The sequence below is a fragment of the Mustela nivalis genome (genome assembly GCF_964662115.1).
Source record: "Mustela nivalis genome assembly, chromosome: 2".
Lineage (NCBI taxonomy): Eukaryota > Metazoa > Chordata > Mammalia > Carnivora > Mustelidae > Mustela > Mustela nivalis.
The window spans coordinates 153,538,588-153,555,980 of NC_139021.1; the positions used below are offsets into that span (position 1 = coordinate 153,538,588).

Genomic DNA, 17,393 nt, shown 5'->3' on the forward strand with positions numbered 1-17,393 from the left:
CTCCTTTTTCTATGTTTTTGTCCCCCTCCCATTCATATTGATATTATGGTGCTTGGGGAATGGAGCTGCATGTCTCCCAGACTAATTCCTTTTGGGTGTGAGGGATCTTGAAGCATGCTGGGTTTTGCATTGTTTGTTACATTCTTTTTTGGCAGTTCATCAGTATCTGTCAAATATATTGTTTGCATTGGCTTTTATCTCTAAAGTTTTTGATTAAGAAATTGAGATTCCATTTCAGATACAGTTTTTTACTGCTGAGGTCTAAATGCTAAGGCATTCATAAAAGCTGCTTTGTTTCTAGTCTGATTTTAAATGTGTAGTTTAATGAACAAATGTTCTAATAAACATCTTAAAAACATATTTATGTTTTTCTTCTAATAGATAAACTCTGTAAACATTTCTATACCAATTTAGTGAAACATTTATGTGTAGGAGGGTTTTTTCATTATTTTGTAGCTTTATTGGCCTTTGTGAAAGTAATAAAAAACACAATTATCAAATAGCACTGAGTAAATATTTATTAAGCAAATGAAGCAAAACATGATGCATTTTCCAAATGTCATTATTTCTGACCATTTTCATAGAAGTTTGAGTCCTATCACAGGAGTCAGTCCATCACCAAATCACATGATTGTGATTGAAGAGAGCAAAAGTAGGAGCACTATTACACGGGAAAACTATACATGAAAGAGTCTTTATAAATTTTAAACTTTTAATGGGGATACAAAATCTGTTTAAAGAAACAGTTTATACTAAAAGTGACATTGTAATTTGGAGGCTAAACATGAAAACTTAAAATTTTTACCATCTTTAAGAAATTATAGCCTTAAGGCTATCAGTGAAAATTTATGTAGTTTTTAGGAGCTTATGATAGTAGAAAATATTATATAATAATATGTAGTGAAAGAAAGCCACAAGTATTTATAATTTATTTAACCACATACTTCTAAATTACCAGGTGATTTAAAAACTAAATGTAGATCTGTAGATGATTTTGAAATCATATTAGTAGGCAAGCCCCCCCAGCTAATTGAAGCTATGCTACAGACTGATGTTCTGATTAGAAGGACTTATGACTCAAAGTATATTTTTAATTTTAGGTATGGTCTAAATAAAAAAAATGTTTATTAACTTCCTTTATTCTTGCTTGGTTAATTATACAAAGCAGAGCTTAAAGAACATTACATGAATAAAATGTATAATTATTTTGTCATGAATGCCATATTTTAATGTGTATTTTTAAAAATACTTGAGACATTTCAAGAGCTCTAATAATAAATCATGGGTTTTTTACTTGTCTTTTAATTTTCCTGGGTTAAGTTAGAACTTTAATGATATTTATGTCCTGAGAAGGACAAGTAAACAAAAATATTAATTTTAATTCTTACACTAAAATGCATAGCTGCTTAGAATACAGAAATAGAAAGGCCAGTAATCACTGTTGTACCCCCAGAAAGACAACAAAAAGAATGCCAGATATATAATTTTTCTGATGCTTTATGGTATATTTCTGTGTTTGCTTATATATGTTTATTTATATTTTGGTTTTAATATTTGTTTTAAACAGGGGAAAGTTGCCCAGACCGCTTGCATGTCAGCCTGCCAGCATCTCTCAACATCCTTAATGCAGATGCTATTGGACAGTGAGTTAAAACAGATAAGCATGGGAGCTGTTCAGCAGTTTAACTTAGATGTCATACAGTGTGAATGTAAGTACCTCATTGGCTAAATCTCATGCATTTCTGGAATCTATATTTAAATTATATGGAAAAAATTGTATATAAAAGGATGGTTCAGGATAAGAAGGAAAAGGCCTGAATCTGAAATTTTCAGCAGACTTTGAAGCCACTTCTTTCAAGGAAGATAAAACTATCCTCAGCTTCACTTTGGCGCCCTAGAGCTCTAGAAGCACTACAGTGGCAATATAGGCTGGGATAATTGAAAAGATAATTCATTTTTCTCCTTATTCCTTTTTCTGGTCATTCTTGCCAGGACACTCCTAACATTGCTCATCAATGAATGAAATCATTCTGTCATTCTTACTTTGTGGATAGGTAGCTTTTTAGGTATTTGCTGCAGGGATAATCTTAGGGCCCTGAATTCCAAATGAAGCGTCTTTTCTATTCTGAAATTTTGGTCTTCATTCCCCCTAAATTTCTTAAGCCTTTATCTTTGCCATTGTTTTTCACTGTTTTCTTTAGGTAAGAGATGGGCAGATTCTGTAATCTCATGTTGGTGTTAGCCAGTCTGCTTCAAAACTAGATATGCTATTTGGCTCTTAGCTTTGTAATATATACTTCTGGATGTGGGTTTTATCACCCTTGAAGTATAATTCTTTAAATAAAGAATGTAAGTATACAAAGTAATTTTCAAACATAGCTTTCAAATGAATGGTACACTGATTAAATGATGAAAATCCCTGGTTGACAATTCAGTCAGGCAGCACTATTGATAAATTGAAAATCAGTGGGGCACAAGAAGGCTGAGGCAAATTTTGCACTAATATATTCTGTATGAAAGACATTGAAAATGTAACCAGCTTGCAACTGAAACAAGAGTGACATTTTTTTCACCATCAAATATTTGCCCACTGTGTATAAGGCATTCTGCAAGGAAAAACAGAGTTAATAGTAAAGAAAATAATTATGTCAGCTGTTTGATCAAGATCACTTGCTTACTGCATAAAAATATAAGTCCAAAGTTTTTTGTTTTTGTTTTTTAAGATTTTACTTATTTATTTGAGAGAGAGACAGTGAGAGAGAGCATGAGCGAGAAGAAGGTCAGAGAGAGAAGCAGACTCCCCACGGAGCTGGGAGCCCAATGTGGGACTCGATCCTGGGACTCCAGGATCATGACCTCAGCCGAGGGCAGTCGTCCAACTAACTGAGCCACCTAGGCGTCCCAGTCCAAAGTTTTTTTTTTTTTAAACTTACCTATTTCCTTCAAAAAAAGAGAAATGCGTATTTACAATGGAAAAGAAAGTTTTTCCTTAGGAAAGAGAAGCATTTCTATGTTCTCTAGTTAGAAAACCTTTATTAGCTAGTTTGGTAAAAAAAGAAAAAGAAAACCTTTCTTATGTATCTTTCTCAAAACATAACTGTCATTTAAAATGGCATTTATTGGGGCACCTGGGTGGCTCAGTGGGTTAAAGCCCCTGCCTTCGGCTCAGGTCATGATCCCAGTGTCCCGGGATCGAGCCCCGCATCGGGCTCTCTGCTCTGTGGAGAGCCTGCTTCCTCCTCTCTCTGCCTGCCTCCCTGCCTGCTTGTGATCTTTCTCTCTGTCAAATAAAATAAATAAATAAATAGATAGATAGATAAATAGATAAATAGATAAATAAATAAAATGGCATTTATTTTGTGCTTTCTAAATACTTATCAAGAAATATTTTTGTTTCTACAAGTTTCTAAGCTCAAAATAATTGTTATTCCATTCTCAAATAGTTTGAAACTGATATTCTGAAAGTTCTGTAAAAAGTCATCTTAAGATCATTCCAGTATAACTTTACATATGTAAACAAACATCTAACATAAAAATTACTTGAAGTATTTTGTATTGTTACATCTTTAAAGTGTATTTAAAATAATTAGGTAGTTGAAGGCTTTATTGGCATTTGAGTATGTCTTCTCATGTCTCATGCTTTTTTTTTTTTTTTAAGATTTTATTTATTTATTTGACAGAGAAAGAGATCACAAGTAGGCAGAGAGGCAGGTGGGCAGATGGGGGGTGGGGGAGGGAGTGGGGGAGCAGGCTCCCTGCTGAGCAGAGAGCCTGGAGGTGGGGCTCAATCCCAGGGCCCTGAGATCATGACCTGAGCCAAAGGCAGAGGCTTAACCCACTGAGCCACCCAGGCACCCCATTCTCATGTTTTTTTGTTCAAAAATGGAAATTACTATTTGGCTAGGCAACATTAGGTATCTAGATCTTTTCTCTGTTCTCTTCTGCCTCCATGAAAGAAAGACTGGTCTAGCTGTACTTACAGAAGGATACATAAATCTTTGCCCCTCTGTCTTTCCGTAGGATAGTTTCTACCTTTAGTTGACTTCTTCAGGTGGAGATACTGAAGACTTCTTTTAAATTGCTGATTTTTTTTTAAAAGCACTATTCTCTTGGAAGAGACCAAGAAAGGTCCTAAGTCTGAGCAAAAACTCAGGAAATTTAGATTTCCTAGAAGGGTAGACCCCAGTCTGATGGGGGCCAAGGTTCAGGCACTATAGATATGGGAAGGGGGAGAGACTAGGACTCAAAGACAACCCACATAAGATAATTCAGCTTCCTTTAAGATTATGCCTGTGGTTGGCTCTGCTCCTTAATACTTACCATGTGTTACTTAACCATTACCTATTTAATATAGCATCATACATTCAGCACTCACTGAACAAATATAAACCAACATTACATTTTCCATGTTTATCCCACTCTCTTTCTGGTGCAAAAGAACCTTCTACCCCCACTCATGAATTTAGTGACTGATACATAAATCACTTAAAAATGAAACTTAGCGGGGTGCCTGGGTGGCTCAGTGGGTTAAGCCTCTGCCTTCGGCTCAGGTCATGGTCTCAGGGTTCTGGGATTGAGCCCCACATCGGACTCTCTGCTCAGCAGGGAGCCTGCTTCCCTCTCTCTGCCTGCCTCTCTGCCTACTTGTGATCTCTGTCAAATAAATAAATAAAATCTTTTTTTAAAAAAATGAAACTTAGCTTTTTTTCTAATAAATATGTTAAGATAATTAAGTTTTCATCTTACCTTAGAAGTATTTTTGTTTTTTAAAATCTGGAAGAAAGCAGACCCCCCCCTTTTTAAATTTAAGATTTTATTTTTAAATAATCGCTACACCCAGTGTGGGACTCTAACCCACAACTTGGAGATCAAGAGTTGCATGCTGTACCAACTGAGCCAGCCAAGCCCCAAAAAGCAGTTTTTAAAAATATGAAGTTTATTTTCAGTACTAATGAAGTATGTATGTATGCTTTCTACATCCTGGGGCAGGGAAAGGAGAAGAGTAATTTGGCTAGATAGGAGGAAAGCTAAAATGCATCATAAATTTGTGAAGAGAAGGGATCTGGATACCATAAAAATCAACCGGGATATGGAGAAGATAGAGAGGTAATTCACATGTGGAATCCTAAAAGCTAAAAGACCATTGAGTTTCACCACTTACTTGGTAATAAACATACACATACTCTTCTACCTTGAAATCCTTTCTAAATAACCCTGCCAAATAGTTGTCCAAGTAGTCCTTGAACATCCAATTTGGGGGATTAACTATGCTTCAGAAGCTGTGTTTCCATATAATGTATCACTCTATCACTTTCTTCCAGAGAGGTTAATTTACTTTCTCTAAACTTCTTTTAATGGAACTAGTTCTACCTTGGCTTCAGTCACCAGTGCCTTTGTGCAAATTAGAAATGGTATTCCTGTTAAAAGGAAAAAGTCCTCCAGAGTTGTCTGTTTTATATGAATTAGAAAAAGTTTACTTTTTTTCCAGCTGGACTCAACCCTCTCCAAGGCACATAGTTCATCAAGTGAAATGTGGTCTAGATGTCCGCCCTTCCTTGCTCCCCTCCCCTCTCCTCTCCTTAGCTGGACACTGGGATGTAGCAAGCAGTCTGATGCAGTCTGTATATGGCAGTTCTGCTTAGGGTCATACAGAGAAAAAGCAAATCTTCATCCACAAGTCAGTTATATGAAAACTGCTCTTATATCCTTTCAAATCTTCTGAAGGCCAGACATCAACAATGCCTCTTATTGTTCTCATGTGATTTGATTTTGGATCCGAAGCTCTTCTTTGATTAAACTGGTTTGACTACCTTCTGTTTAATGTCTGATACCCAAAGTTGACTACAGAGATACCCAGGTATGGGGGGAGCCAGTATAATTTGCATTAGACTGTTAAATATATTATCCACAGTCTATATTTCATTACTAAAGCCCAAACTAATATTACTTTTTTTGGTTGCCAGAGTATACTCTGGAATCATTGAAGCTGTGCTCTCTAAAACTTGTATATCTGTATATTTGTGTGTGTGTGTGAGTGACTGTGATTGTTATGTTCTGTTTTTCTTACCCTATACTTGTGTGGTTGGTTTTTGTTTTGGGATTTTAAAGTTATCTGTATCGAATTTTAAGATTAGTTTCACAACTAAACTATTGAGGTCTTTTTATATCAAAATTTAATGCCTTCTACAGATTTGTAATCATGCTTATTATTTATTTGACAAAGTTACTAGCAAAATGTTGAACAAAATCTTATACCTATATCATGAGATACAGTACATCAGTGGTTCTCAAAACCTGATCCCCGGATGAGGACCCTGGGAACTTGTTAGAAATATGAATTGTTGGGTTCCATCTGCTGAATTGGGAACTCTGGTCATCAGACCCCCTAGGTGATTTTCATGCACAATGAAGTTTGAGTACTACATTATATGGACCTTCCCTTCATATTGACTTAGATTCATTATTCAGGATTTTATGGTTTTTTTTTCAGCCAGTTAATAATTCTCTAATTGAATCTAACTCATGGTTTTGCTCAAAATGTTTGTCAGATGCCTTCCTGGCATATCGGGGTAATAATGACCATTGGATTTTTCTTATTAATCAGTCTATTCTTTAAAAGGAGGAAATGATACTACTATGATTCTTCATAAACCCATATTGACTCATAATAATTATTTTCTCTTCAAGAGACTCAGAGATCATTACTTAAAAGAGTGTGACTGGTTTTTGAAACTAACATAAAATCTTACTAGTCTGTGTTATACTAGTAAGAGATCCAGAGTCCAAGGAAGTCAGGTAGCAGGGATCATGAATTAGAGACCATGAACCATAGAGATCCTGGGCAAGTTAAGAAAGGCTTACAGCAAAGGCTTAATTAAGCAATAGGAGGTGGGCATGAAATATAAGCACCAAGAATGGCCTTTATATGGGACACCTAGGTGTCTCAGTCAGTTAAGCTTCTGCCTTCGGCTCAGGTCATGATCCCAGGGTCCTGGGACTGAGCACCAAGTGAGGCTCCCTGCTCAGCGGGGAGTCTGCTTCTCTCTCTCCCTTTGCCCTTCCCCCTGTTTGTGCTCCCCTTCCCCTCTCTGTCTCTCAAGTAAACAAAATCTTAAAAAAAAAAAAAAAAAAAAAAAGAATGGCCTTTATTCTAAGTTAGATCTTCCTTTAATTGGGTTTCACCAGAAAGCAGAATATTTATTTTTCCATCCTCATTACTTTGTGAAAACATTATACATATATTTCCTGGCCTCAGATTGTCAGTCTACAGGCAGAAACAAAAAGGGCATCTCACAAAAGTTGGGAAGATGGGAAGATGGAAGTAATTTCACTTCTGTCATCATTCAACCATGTGCTTTTAGTTTTTGTTTTATTTTTCTGGTGGTGAAAGAATTAGCACTGATACATCAGTGTGATCCTTTATTTTTTTTAAGCAATTTTTGCTAATATTCCTTGTAACACACATACTTGTGAGTTAAATTGGCTTGAGCTAAAATTTCAGTCTGCAACTGACTTTTTTCCCATGTAAAGTCAACTGATTCATAGGAAGATTCATTTATTCAAATGTCCAATGAGAATCTATTACCTGGTATATTACCTGGAAATCCAAGATGAGTCAAGCTTCAAAGATCTCATAGACTGGTTGGGAAGAGACAGACATGTAAATAACTATAATAGAACATAACGGTTCTTTTTAAATAGCAATTCTTTATATAAGTACATATTACTTGTAGTGGAGAGGGAGCAATTCTTCATTCCACAGGATGGAGAAGATTGACTATAACAGAAGTGAAGTTTAAGCTGGGTCTTAAAGGATAGGTAAGATTTCATCAAAAGCAGGGAAGGGCATTCTGAGCAGAGGGAATGGCATAGACAAAAACATTATGGTGAGAGAATGCTAAGGGACTCTTCAGACAGTTTTGTTAGGTGTCTAGACTACAAGATGAATGATGAAAGCATTGCAAGATATGGCTGGAAAAAGTTAGATGCCTGAATGCTTGGACTTTATTTAATAAGCAATGGAGAGCCACTGAAGCTTTTTAATAAGGACTATGATATGATGAAATCTGTCATGGAAAGTTAATCTGTCATGTGGAAACTGAACTGAAATGAGATACTGCCAGTAGGCAAACCTGGTAAGAAACTATGGAACTTTTTTGTGAAGGATAAAAAGAACTTGAGTTTGGACAGTTGTAATGAAGAGGATGGATTGCAGACATTTGGGAGGAGAAAATACAAAGAATTATTAAGTAAAGGTACAATTTGATATGATTAAGATGGTTAGAATCAGGGCGCCTGGGTGGCTCAGTGGGTTAAGCCGCTGCCTTCGGCTCAGGTCATGATCTCCGGGTCCTGGGATCGAGTCCCGCATCGGGCTCTCTGCTCAGCAGGGAGCCTGCTTCCCTCTCTCTCTCTCTCTGCCTGCCTCTCCGTCTACTTGTGATTTCTCTCTGTCAAATAAATAAATAAATAAATAAATAAATAAAATCTTAAAAAAAAAAAAGATGGTTAGAATCACACAGTGAAAGAGAGAGAATGCATCTCATGATTTCGGGATTGGGGGCAGGTGAGAAGAGGGAGAAGGAGATGGAGGATGGAGAAAGGGGGCAAAGAGAGAGAGAAGAGATTTAACATCCAGGATAGATAATTAAATCCAACATAGAATTTGTAATTACGGCACCTTATAGAATGCTGTGTTCACAGCATACTTGTTGAAAAATGAACAAATTAATCAGGAAGTCTCTATAATTTACATCTGTCTCTCTTAGAGCTCTGCCTTTGTTGTCAGAAAGTTAAGGCCAACTGATACACCATACTTTAACTCAAGACCATTTAGGATCTTGATACAGATAACAGATCATTTATAAAAATTCTTCACAGGGGCGCCTGAGTGGCTTCAGTGGGTTAGATCCTCTGTCTTCGGCTCAGGTCATGATCCCATGATCGAGCCCCACATTGAGCTCTCTGCTCAGCAGGGAGCCTACTTCCCTTCCTCTCTCTCTGTCTGCCTCTGCCTACTTGTGATCTGTCTGTCAAATAAATAAATAAAAATATTTTTTTAAAACAATTCTTCACATATTTGATGACTATGTTTAAATAACCCTTTAATTCTTACCTGTTCTGAGCTAAAGAGTTAAAGTTTCTTTAATATATTCTTAGGGGATTGTTTTTTAATACCCTTTGGTCATTTTTCTTTGGATCGTTTTCTTTTTTAACCCATACTAGGTCAAACTTGATAAAATGTCTGAGTTCAGAAATGTAGAATCATACATGAATTTATGTAGAACTTTTTAAAAAAAGATTTTATTTTTTAAGTAACCTCTGCATGCAGCTCAAACTCAGCTCCGAGATCAAGAAACACACACTCTAGGGGCACTTGGGTGGCTCAGTGGGTTAAAGCCTTTGCCTTCAGCTCAGGTCATGATTCCAGGGTCCTAGGATCGAGCCCCGCATCGGGCTCTGTGCTCGGCAGGGAGCCTGCTTCCTCCTGTCTCTCTGCCTGCCTCTCTGCCTACTTGTGATCTCTGTCTGTCAAATAAATAAAATCTTAAAAAAAAAAAAAAGGGAAGAAAGAAAGAAAAGAAACACACACTCTACTGACTGAACCAGCCAGGTGCCTCCTTATGTAAACTTTTAAAAAAATTCTTTCAAATCAGTCTTACGGTGGTCTGAACATATGTCAGGAAGTTGAGACCATGGTTCCAGTCCTGGCTCTGCCTGCATTTTGGGCAAGTGGCTTTGAAACCATTCAACAATTAAGAGGCATCAATTTTTTCTATAAAATATGGGATATGGAATTGATAATTTCCAAGATGCATTCTAGTTTAAGATTGGGAGGCAATAAAATTTAAGGAAAACAAAAGTGGGGCTTTGGAATCATACATTCATTAATTCCTTCTTATCTACTATATGTTTGGTATTTAGGCAACATAGTGGTAAACAAAACAAAAGTCTTGGGGTTTAAGCCCTGGGGAGACAATCATTAAATAATTGCACTAGTAAATATGACTGTAAATTGTTAAGTTCTATAAAAGTATAGAATACTATGAGAAAGTATAAGAAGTTAATCTAATTTAGATAAAAAGTTGTATAGAAGATACAAGATAGAGTCTATGCATGATGAAGTGGATACTTTTGATTAACTTGACCATATAATCACAGTGCTGCTAGAGCTACCTGATTGGAGAAGTCAGGAAGGCATCCATTTGGAATCTCAAAGGTAGCCACCCTGAAAGCTGCACAGAACCTTTGATCCTATATTAGACTTTGTATACCTTCAAGAGAAAGTGCTTCTTAGTTGGAAGAACATTTGGCACACTTGGTATGAAGCAGATGTTCTAAATCTGTATGTGTGCTTTTGTTTTATCCTTATTAAACACCTATTATATATTGGAGCCCAGTATAGATTCCTTATAAAGGCAAATGCATAGAAGAAAATATCAAAAGGTATTCTAAGGTTTTTATAAAGGTATCTCAGAAATCCTTTACATCACTAACAAAATACAGAATATTTCCAAAGCATCAGGCAATCAGAAAGAGTTGAAATACCCCAAAATAGATCTAGAATGTCCTTTTTCATACATTCTGTAAAAATATCCAAATGAGGTTATCCACTCTTAAGAGTTTAACATCTTAAATCCATAGATATTAGAAAAGCTCCAGGTTGAACTGGTCTCTGTTTCAATGGTAAGTTATTGAGGAATAAGTGAATCTCTAGATATAAAGGCCTTGGTCTTTTTCATTTTGGATAAAGGCTTAGCCTACTTAAAAAAAATAGATGAGGCTTTTTATAGATTGTGTGTGTGTGTGTGTGTGCACGAGCATGTGCATGTGTGTTAATGGCTTTGACCTCAAGGCCTCTTATTTTAACCTTGAGGAAAGACCTATATCTCCAAATAAAAGGATTCAGGGGAAGTCATGTGGATATATGCCATAGAACAATATTTCAGTGTCTCATTTTAGAGTACACTGGATACTATTACACTATTTGCCTCACTGAATTGGTCCTGGTTTTAATAGCACTTATGGTATCAGATTGAGCCTACTTTGCCCATATTCCAAGAAAAAGAGATGAGTAGATATGACTTTATATAAATGTGAGGTGATGACTACAGAGGGTCATTTGGTCTTAGAGGCTTGCATCCCATTGCTGCCAACCACTTGTAACAATAAAAGTCTGAGAATCAAGAACTTTTAAGACCCCGGACTCCCAGTCATGAATTCTTCACCACCAGAAAAACCACTAGATGGTGCTCTTAGTCATTCCTTCTAATGACAGAGCCGGTCCACACTGGATACCTTCTTTGCCTAGCCAAAATCTGTGTTCTGAATAGCTACTTTAAATCTTCAGATCTAGCAAGAAATAGAATTATAAGGAACCTCTTCAATATGCAGACTACTAGTATTCATTTTCAATCATTTATTTAGTTACAAAATTATTCCATTTTATAATGCCCCTGCCTTGTCATCCACACACAGTCTTGAGACTAGCCTAGCCTCCTCACGCTTTCTCTCAATCATTTGTCAGTCTTTTGGTCTGTTTGCTCTTAGAATCTTCCCCTTCCCTCTATCCTGGACAGTTCTGAATATCCTTGTTGATGTTTTCCAAATAATGCACATTCTCTGCCTTACAGTAAAAATAACTATCTGCCTAGGACAAGATTGTTTAAGGACTCATACCTTCTGCATTTAATTTCAGGGAAGATTATTTTTATGCCAGAATAAATACTTACAGCCTGACGGAGTTTTTTTTTTTAAGATTTATTTATTTTAGGGGCGCCTGCGTGGCTCAGTGGGTTGAGCCTCTGCCTTCAGCTCAGGTCATGATCCCAGGGTCCTGGGATCGAGCCCCGCATCGGGCTCTCTGCTCAGCAGGGAGTCTGCTTCTCCGTCTCTCTCTGCCTGCCTCTCTGCCTACTTATGGTCTCTCTCTGTCTAATAAATAAATGGAATCTTTAAAAAAAAAAAAAAGATTTATTTATTTTAGAGAGAGCATGAGCCCAAAGCGGCAGAGGGAGAGAGTATCCTGAAACAGGCTCCCCACTGAGCAGGAACTCTTGATCCTGGTCTGGATCCCAGAACCTGAGATCATGACCAGAGCCCAAATCAAGTGTCAGATGTTCAGTTGACTGAGACTTCCCTCACAGCCTGAGTTCTTAGCAGTTTTTGTACCCCCATACCAAACCCTATACATCTATATGTGATCTGAAGAATGAAATTTTTTTGTTATATATACAAATAACTCATGTTTTTGCCTACAGATATTCTTTATTCTCTTAAAATTTCAGAGATGGCCAATTTGGAAGACATTTTTGTCATTATAATCACAATTTACATAGCATGTATTATTTTTCACTTTCAGTTTCTTCTAAATTAATTCAGACTTGTCTCCTTCCCAGTTAGGCTGATACAGCAAAGTTTTATTCTGTTGTTATAAATGACCTTCTCAGTAAGATCAGATCTCCATTTCTAGCCTTTCTTTAAGGATATTTTTAAACTTTGGGTTATTGATTATTATAAGGTTCCATATTCTAGCAGAAAATACGAGGAAATAAGTATGTCATGAAATCATACTGTTTTCAAAAAAGAAGTGGTTAAAAAAAATGGATCATTAAGAGAAAAAAAAAACCCAAAGATTTAGAATAACTTTATTTAACAACTAACTTTAGGGGCACCTGGCTGGCTCAGTCAGTAGAGCATGCAACTCTTCAACTCTGGGTTGTAACGTTGAGCCCCATGGTGAGTGTAGAGATTATTTAAAAATAAAATATTTTTTTAAAGAAACTTTAGAAAGCCTGGAAACTACTTTTTCCTCCTGGAAATTATTTTTAAATATCTTATGGGAAGACCAAGATCAATGTATGTTTTTTAAAAATATCCTTCATATCCTTCATGGCATGGCTAAATGACCCAGACACAGATATCCTAACAAGAAAGTAGGCATTATTAAATAAAAATAATAAAAAGATGACCTAAGAGGGGTGCCTGGGTGACTCAGTCAGTTAAGTGTCTGCCTTCAGCTTAGGTCTTAATCTCAGGGTTATGGGAGAAAGCCCAGAGTCAGGCTCCCCGCTCAGCAGAGAATCTGTTTCTCCCTCTTCCTCTGCCCACCCTTCACTGCTCATATGCGCTCTTGCTGTCTCCAATAAATAAATAAAATCTTAAAAAAAAAAAAAAAAAGATGACCTAAGGGAAAAGAACGTAGAAACTCCTGACTATGACAAATCATATATAAAATAAGGATCTGGAAGAGCCAAGAGAGAATCTGAGGGCATACTTACAGGGATCCCAAACATTAGTATTCAGTTATTTAAAACTTCAAAGGTTGAAATCTAGCTCCAGAATTATTGGGACCATTAGACAATATTAATAGAAATGAGTTATATGTATTATATTCATTCGTTCAACACATTTACTGAATATTTCCTATACACCAGACATGGATTATATAAAGATAAAAAGATGTGATCTCTACTTCTCACAGCTTCTTGTTTAGTGGAAGAACTCACAATTTAGTTTTAATTGATAAAAACATTAGGGATATTCTCAGCCATCCTCAACTATTTTGAAATAAATGCAATATATATACACAGAATGTTACAACTTTACAGTGCATTAGCCACATGTGGCTATTAAATTTAACTTAAAAATTCAGTGCAGATAGAGAACATTTCCATTATTACATTAAGTTCTTTTGGACAGCTCCATTCATGATCTAATCAGCAAGTTATATTATATATCAATTACCAGGACTCGATAGCATTCCTTTAGAATTTATCTGTTCATTTGTTTATTTCCTTAATTCATTTAAGAAGCTTTTGTTGACTACTCATTATATGCCAGGCATTGTGCTAGGTTATAGGGATGTAGAAATGGAAATATATTCTCTACCCTCAGGGAGTTCATGTTCAGGTGGGAAGACCCAGACAGGTAAACAATTTTAAGATAGCAAAATGGGTGATGTAGTTAGCCTGTGCACAGGAAATTGTAGTGAGAACACAGAGGAAGACTAACCCAGCATACAAGATAATGGAAATCTTCCTCTGAAAGTGATGATTGAATGGAAGGATGAGTAAGAGTTATCTGATAGAAAAGAAGCAGAGAAAGGCTGCCCCAGGCAGAAGGATCACAGATACTGTGCAAAGAGACTGTGGTGTATGCAAGGAAGTGCAGGTAGTTTGGCGTGGAAAGAGTTTAAGGTGCCTCTAGGGAAGGGGTAAGAGATGAGACTAGAGAGATAGACAGAGAGACCTTATTTGTCTTGCTTTATCATGAAGATGATGGGGAACCAGTGAAAGACGTTGAACTATGATGTGGCACAAATTACAGTGATACCTTAGATAAATCACCGTAGGAGTAGTGGATGGAAAGGTAGCAGGGAGACCAGATAGAAGTGTGTGTTAGCATCCAAACAAGAAATGAGAATAGCTTGAACCAAGATAGAGACAAATTCAGGCTGAAGATATTTCAGAAGATAGAAACAACAGGATTGGCGGAATTTGGGGTTTAAAGACAGAAAAAGCCCCAAGTGCTATGAACTAGAGAGTTGCACTTCCATATTGGTTAGTTTCTTGTGAGAGATAGGATAAAAGGTGAAAGGTAAATACTAATGCAGATTCTGGATCAATGGATTGAATGCTAGGAGACCTGAATTAGCTATATGATCCTGGGCAAGTCATTTTACTTTTACTTTTCCTAATTTGTAAAATGAAGGACTAAGGGATTTTCACGCCAAGCCTTCAGGGGTCTGGTGGAGGTTTTTTGTTTTTTTGGTTTTTTTTTTTAAAGATTTTATTTATTTATTTGACAGAGAGAAATCACAAGTAGATGGAGAGGCAGGCAGAGAGAGAGAGAGGGAAGCGGGCTCCCTGCTGAGCAGAGAGCCCGATGCAGGACTCGATCCCAGGACCCTGAGACCATGACCTGAGCCAAAGGCAGCGGCTTAACCCACTGAGCCACCCAGGTGCCCCTGGTGGAGGTTTTTCAAAGGGAGTGTCTCTTTCAGCTGCTAAGATTTTATGCTCCATTGTCTGCATGTCCTGTTACTAAAATAAATCGTGATGATCAAAGTAGGTGGTGTGTGAGAAACTGCTTTGTAAACTATAAAGTGGTATATAAATTTGTGGGACTATTATAATTTTGACACTAAACTCTGGCTTAATGCCAAGTAATGGAGCTTAAACTATAGTGCCTTAAACAGGAGCTACGAGAAAAGAAAACGACAGATTATTTTCAGTGCAGAAAAATTCTGGGAGATAAAGTAGATAATGATTCTAAATGTAATCAAAATTGAACTTGTTTTTTATGCCTGATATATAAAGTAAGTCTCGCTGTGTTAGAGGAAGTATTTCTTTTCTTTTTTTTTTAAGATTTTATTTATGTATTTATTTATTTGACACACAGAGATCACAAGTAGGCAGAGAGGCAGGCAGAGAGAGAGAGGGAAGCAGGCTCCCCACTGAGCAGAGAGCCCGATGCGGGGCTCAGTCCCAGGACCCGGAGATCATGACCTGGGCTGAAGGCAGAGGCCCAACCCACTGAGCCATCCAGGCACCCTGGAAGTATTTATTTTCTGTGTATGTATGTGTATATGTATATGTTGAGGTGGTAGAAGCTGAGCCAACATTTACAGTCTTGATTAGAGACCACTAGGGATTCATAGTTAACTGTTGCTTGGGAACAGTAGCCTGAGACTGGGGCCAAGAAAGCCAGCATGCTAGGTAATGTTAAGAAAACTACTTTTTAAATTAAAAAATACCTTTACTTTTAATAGGTAATTGTAGTTTTGCTTATTATTTTTTAATTAAGACCTGTTGGTACTAGAGAAAGACAACTCAGTTATTTGGGACATGGTTAGGGGGTCACTCTAACCCTAACCATGGGACATGATGGGATCACCACAGTATGAAAGAATGCCACTTTTCATTGTATGAAAAGATAATGATGTGAGTGAATTATACTAACTAATGAAAAGCAGGCTAGATTTGCTCAATAAACTTAGTTTTCTGGAAAAGAGGGCCTGAGAAAAGTGCATGTGGTCATGTATCTCATGACCATAACTATGTACATAGTACATAGCAGAGAATGAAGAAGTAAAGGGGAAAAAATGGTGTACCTCTGACTAATAGAAAGGTTATTTCAACTTGAAAAGCACATATACTCAAAAGCATATATAGAATCCATTCATCTTATTTGTGGAAGAGTCCCTTGCTCAGGCTGTATTTGCTCTTATTTTAGACACAATTCTAATAGTCAATTAGCTGACTGACCAGCTCAGGACTATTAAAGGCAGGGGCACCTGGGTGGCCCAGTTGTTAAGAGTCTACCTTCAGCTCGCAGCATGATGTTGGGTCCTGGGATTGAACCCTGCATTGGGTTCCCTGCTCAGCAGGAAGCCTGCTTCTCCCCTGGCTTGTATTCCCTCTCTCACTGTGTCTCTCTCTGTCAAATAAATAAGTAAATAATTTTTTAAAAGACTATTAAAAAAAACTATTAAAGGCAGCATATTAATAAGATGAATGAGAACAGAGAGTAAGAATTTATGTTAAAACTGCAAGAGAGAAAAAAATTATAAGAGCTAGACATAAGAACTCAAACAGCATAGCATTCTTTTTTTTTTTTTTTAAGATTTTATTTATTATTTGTTTGACAGACAGAGAGGCAGGCAGAGAGAGGGGCCCTAAGCAGGCTCCCTGCTGAGCAGAGAGCCCGATGCGGGACTCGATCCCAGGACCCTGAGATCATGACCTGAGCTGAAGGCAGTGGCTTAATCCACTGAGCCACCCAGGCACCCCAGCATAGATTAAAGGGGGACGTTAATAACATGGCAGTCCTCAGAATTTATTGTATGGAATTAAAAGCATTCTTAACAGTAATCCAGAGAATTAAGAAACATTTAAATAATATTTAGAATACTCAAAAAAAGTTTTTTAAAAAGGAAGTATTATGTCACAGTTTAAAATTCCATAAAAAATGCTTAAGTTTAAAAAATTAACATTATATTAAAACAAGAAAAACTTTGGGTGCCTAGGTGGCTCAGTGGGTTAAGCCTCTGCCTTCAGCTCAGGTCATGATCGATCTCAGGGTCCTGGGGATGGAGTCCCGCATCAGGCTCTCTGCTCAGCAGGGAGCCTGCTTCCTCCTCTCTCTCTCTCTGTGCCTACTTGTGATCTCTCTCTGTCAAATAAATAAATAAAACTTTAAAACAATAACAAAAACTTTTGACATCTTTATTTCCTAAAAATACCAGCTAAATTAAGCTATGCTAGACTTTCATATATTTAAAATTAAATATATTATTCTGAGCCTTTCTAGTCAATATTTCACACATAATGCACTAAACTAAGAGTTATTTTTGTTATTCTGAGAGCTGTATATATAGGGTGCAAATTTAA

General features: G+C 36.9%; 1 protein-coding gene across 6 annotated transcripts in view; it reads left to right on the top strand.

Annotated features, from left to right (window-relative positions):
* EXOC6 (exocyst complex component 6) overlaps positions 1 to 17,393 on the top strand; it is a gene marked incomplete at its 5' end in the record, with an annotated part of 248,619 nt that overhangs the window by 189,918 nt on the left and 41,308 nt on the right. For all 6 annotated transcript variants that reach the window (XR_014309260.1, XR_014309261.1, XR_014309262.1 and 3 more), the window contains one exon: positions 1,568 to 1,709. Coding sequence is in view for 3 of the 6 variants with exons in the window: in XM_082721939.1 (XP_082578065.1) it covers positions 1,568 to 1,709 (142 nt within the window). The remainder of the gene's footprint in view (positions 1 to 1,567; positions 1,710 to 17,393) is intronic.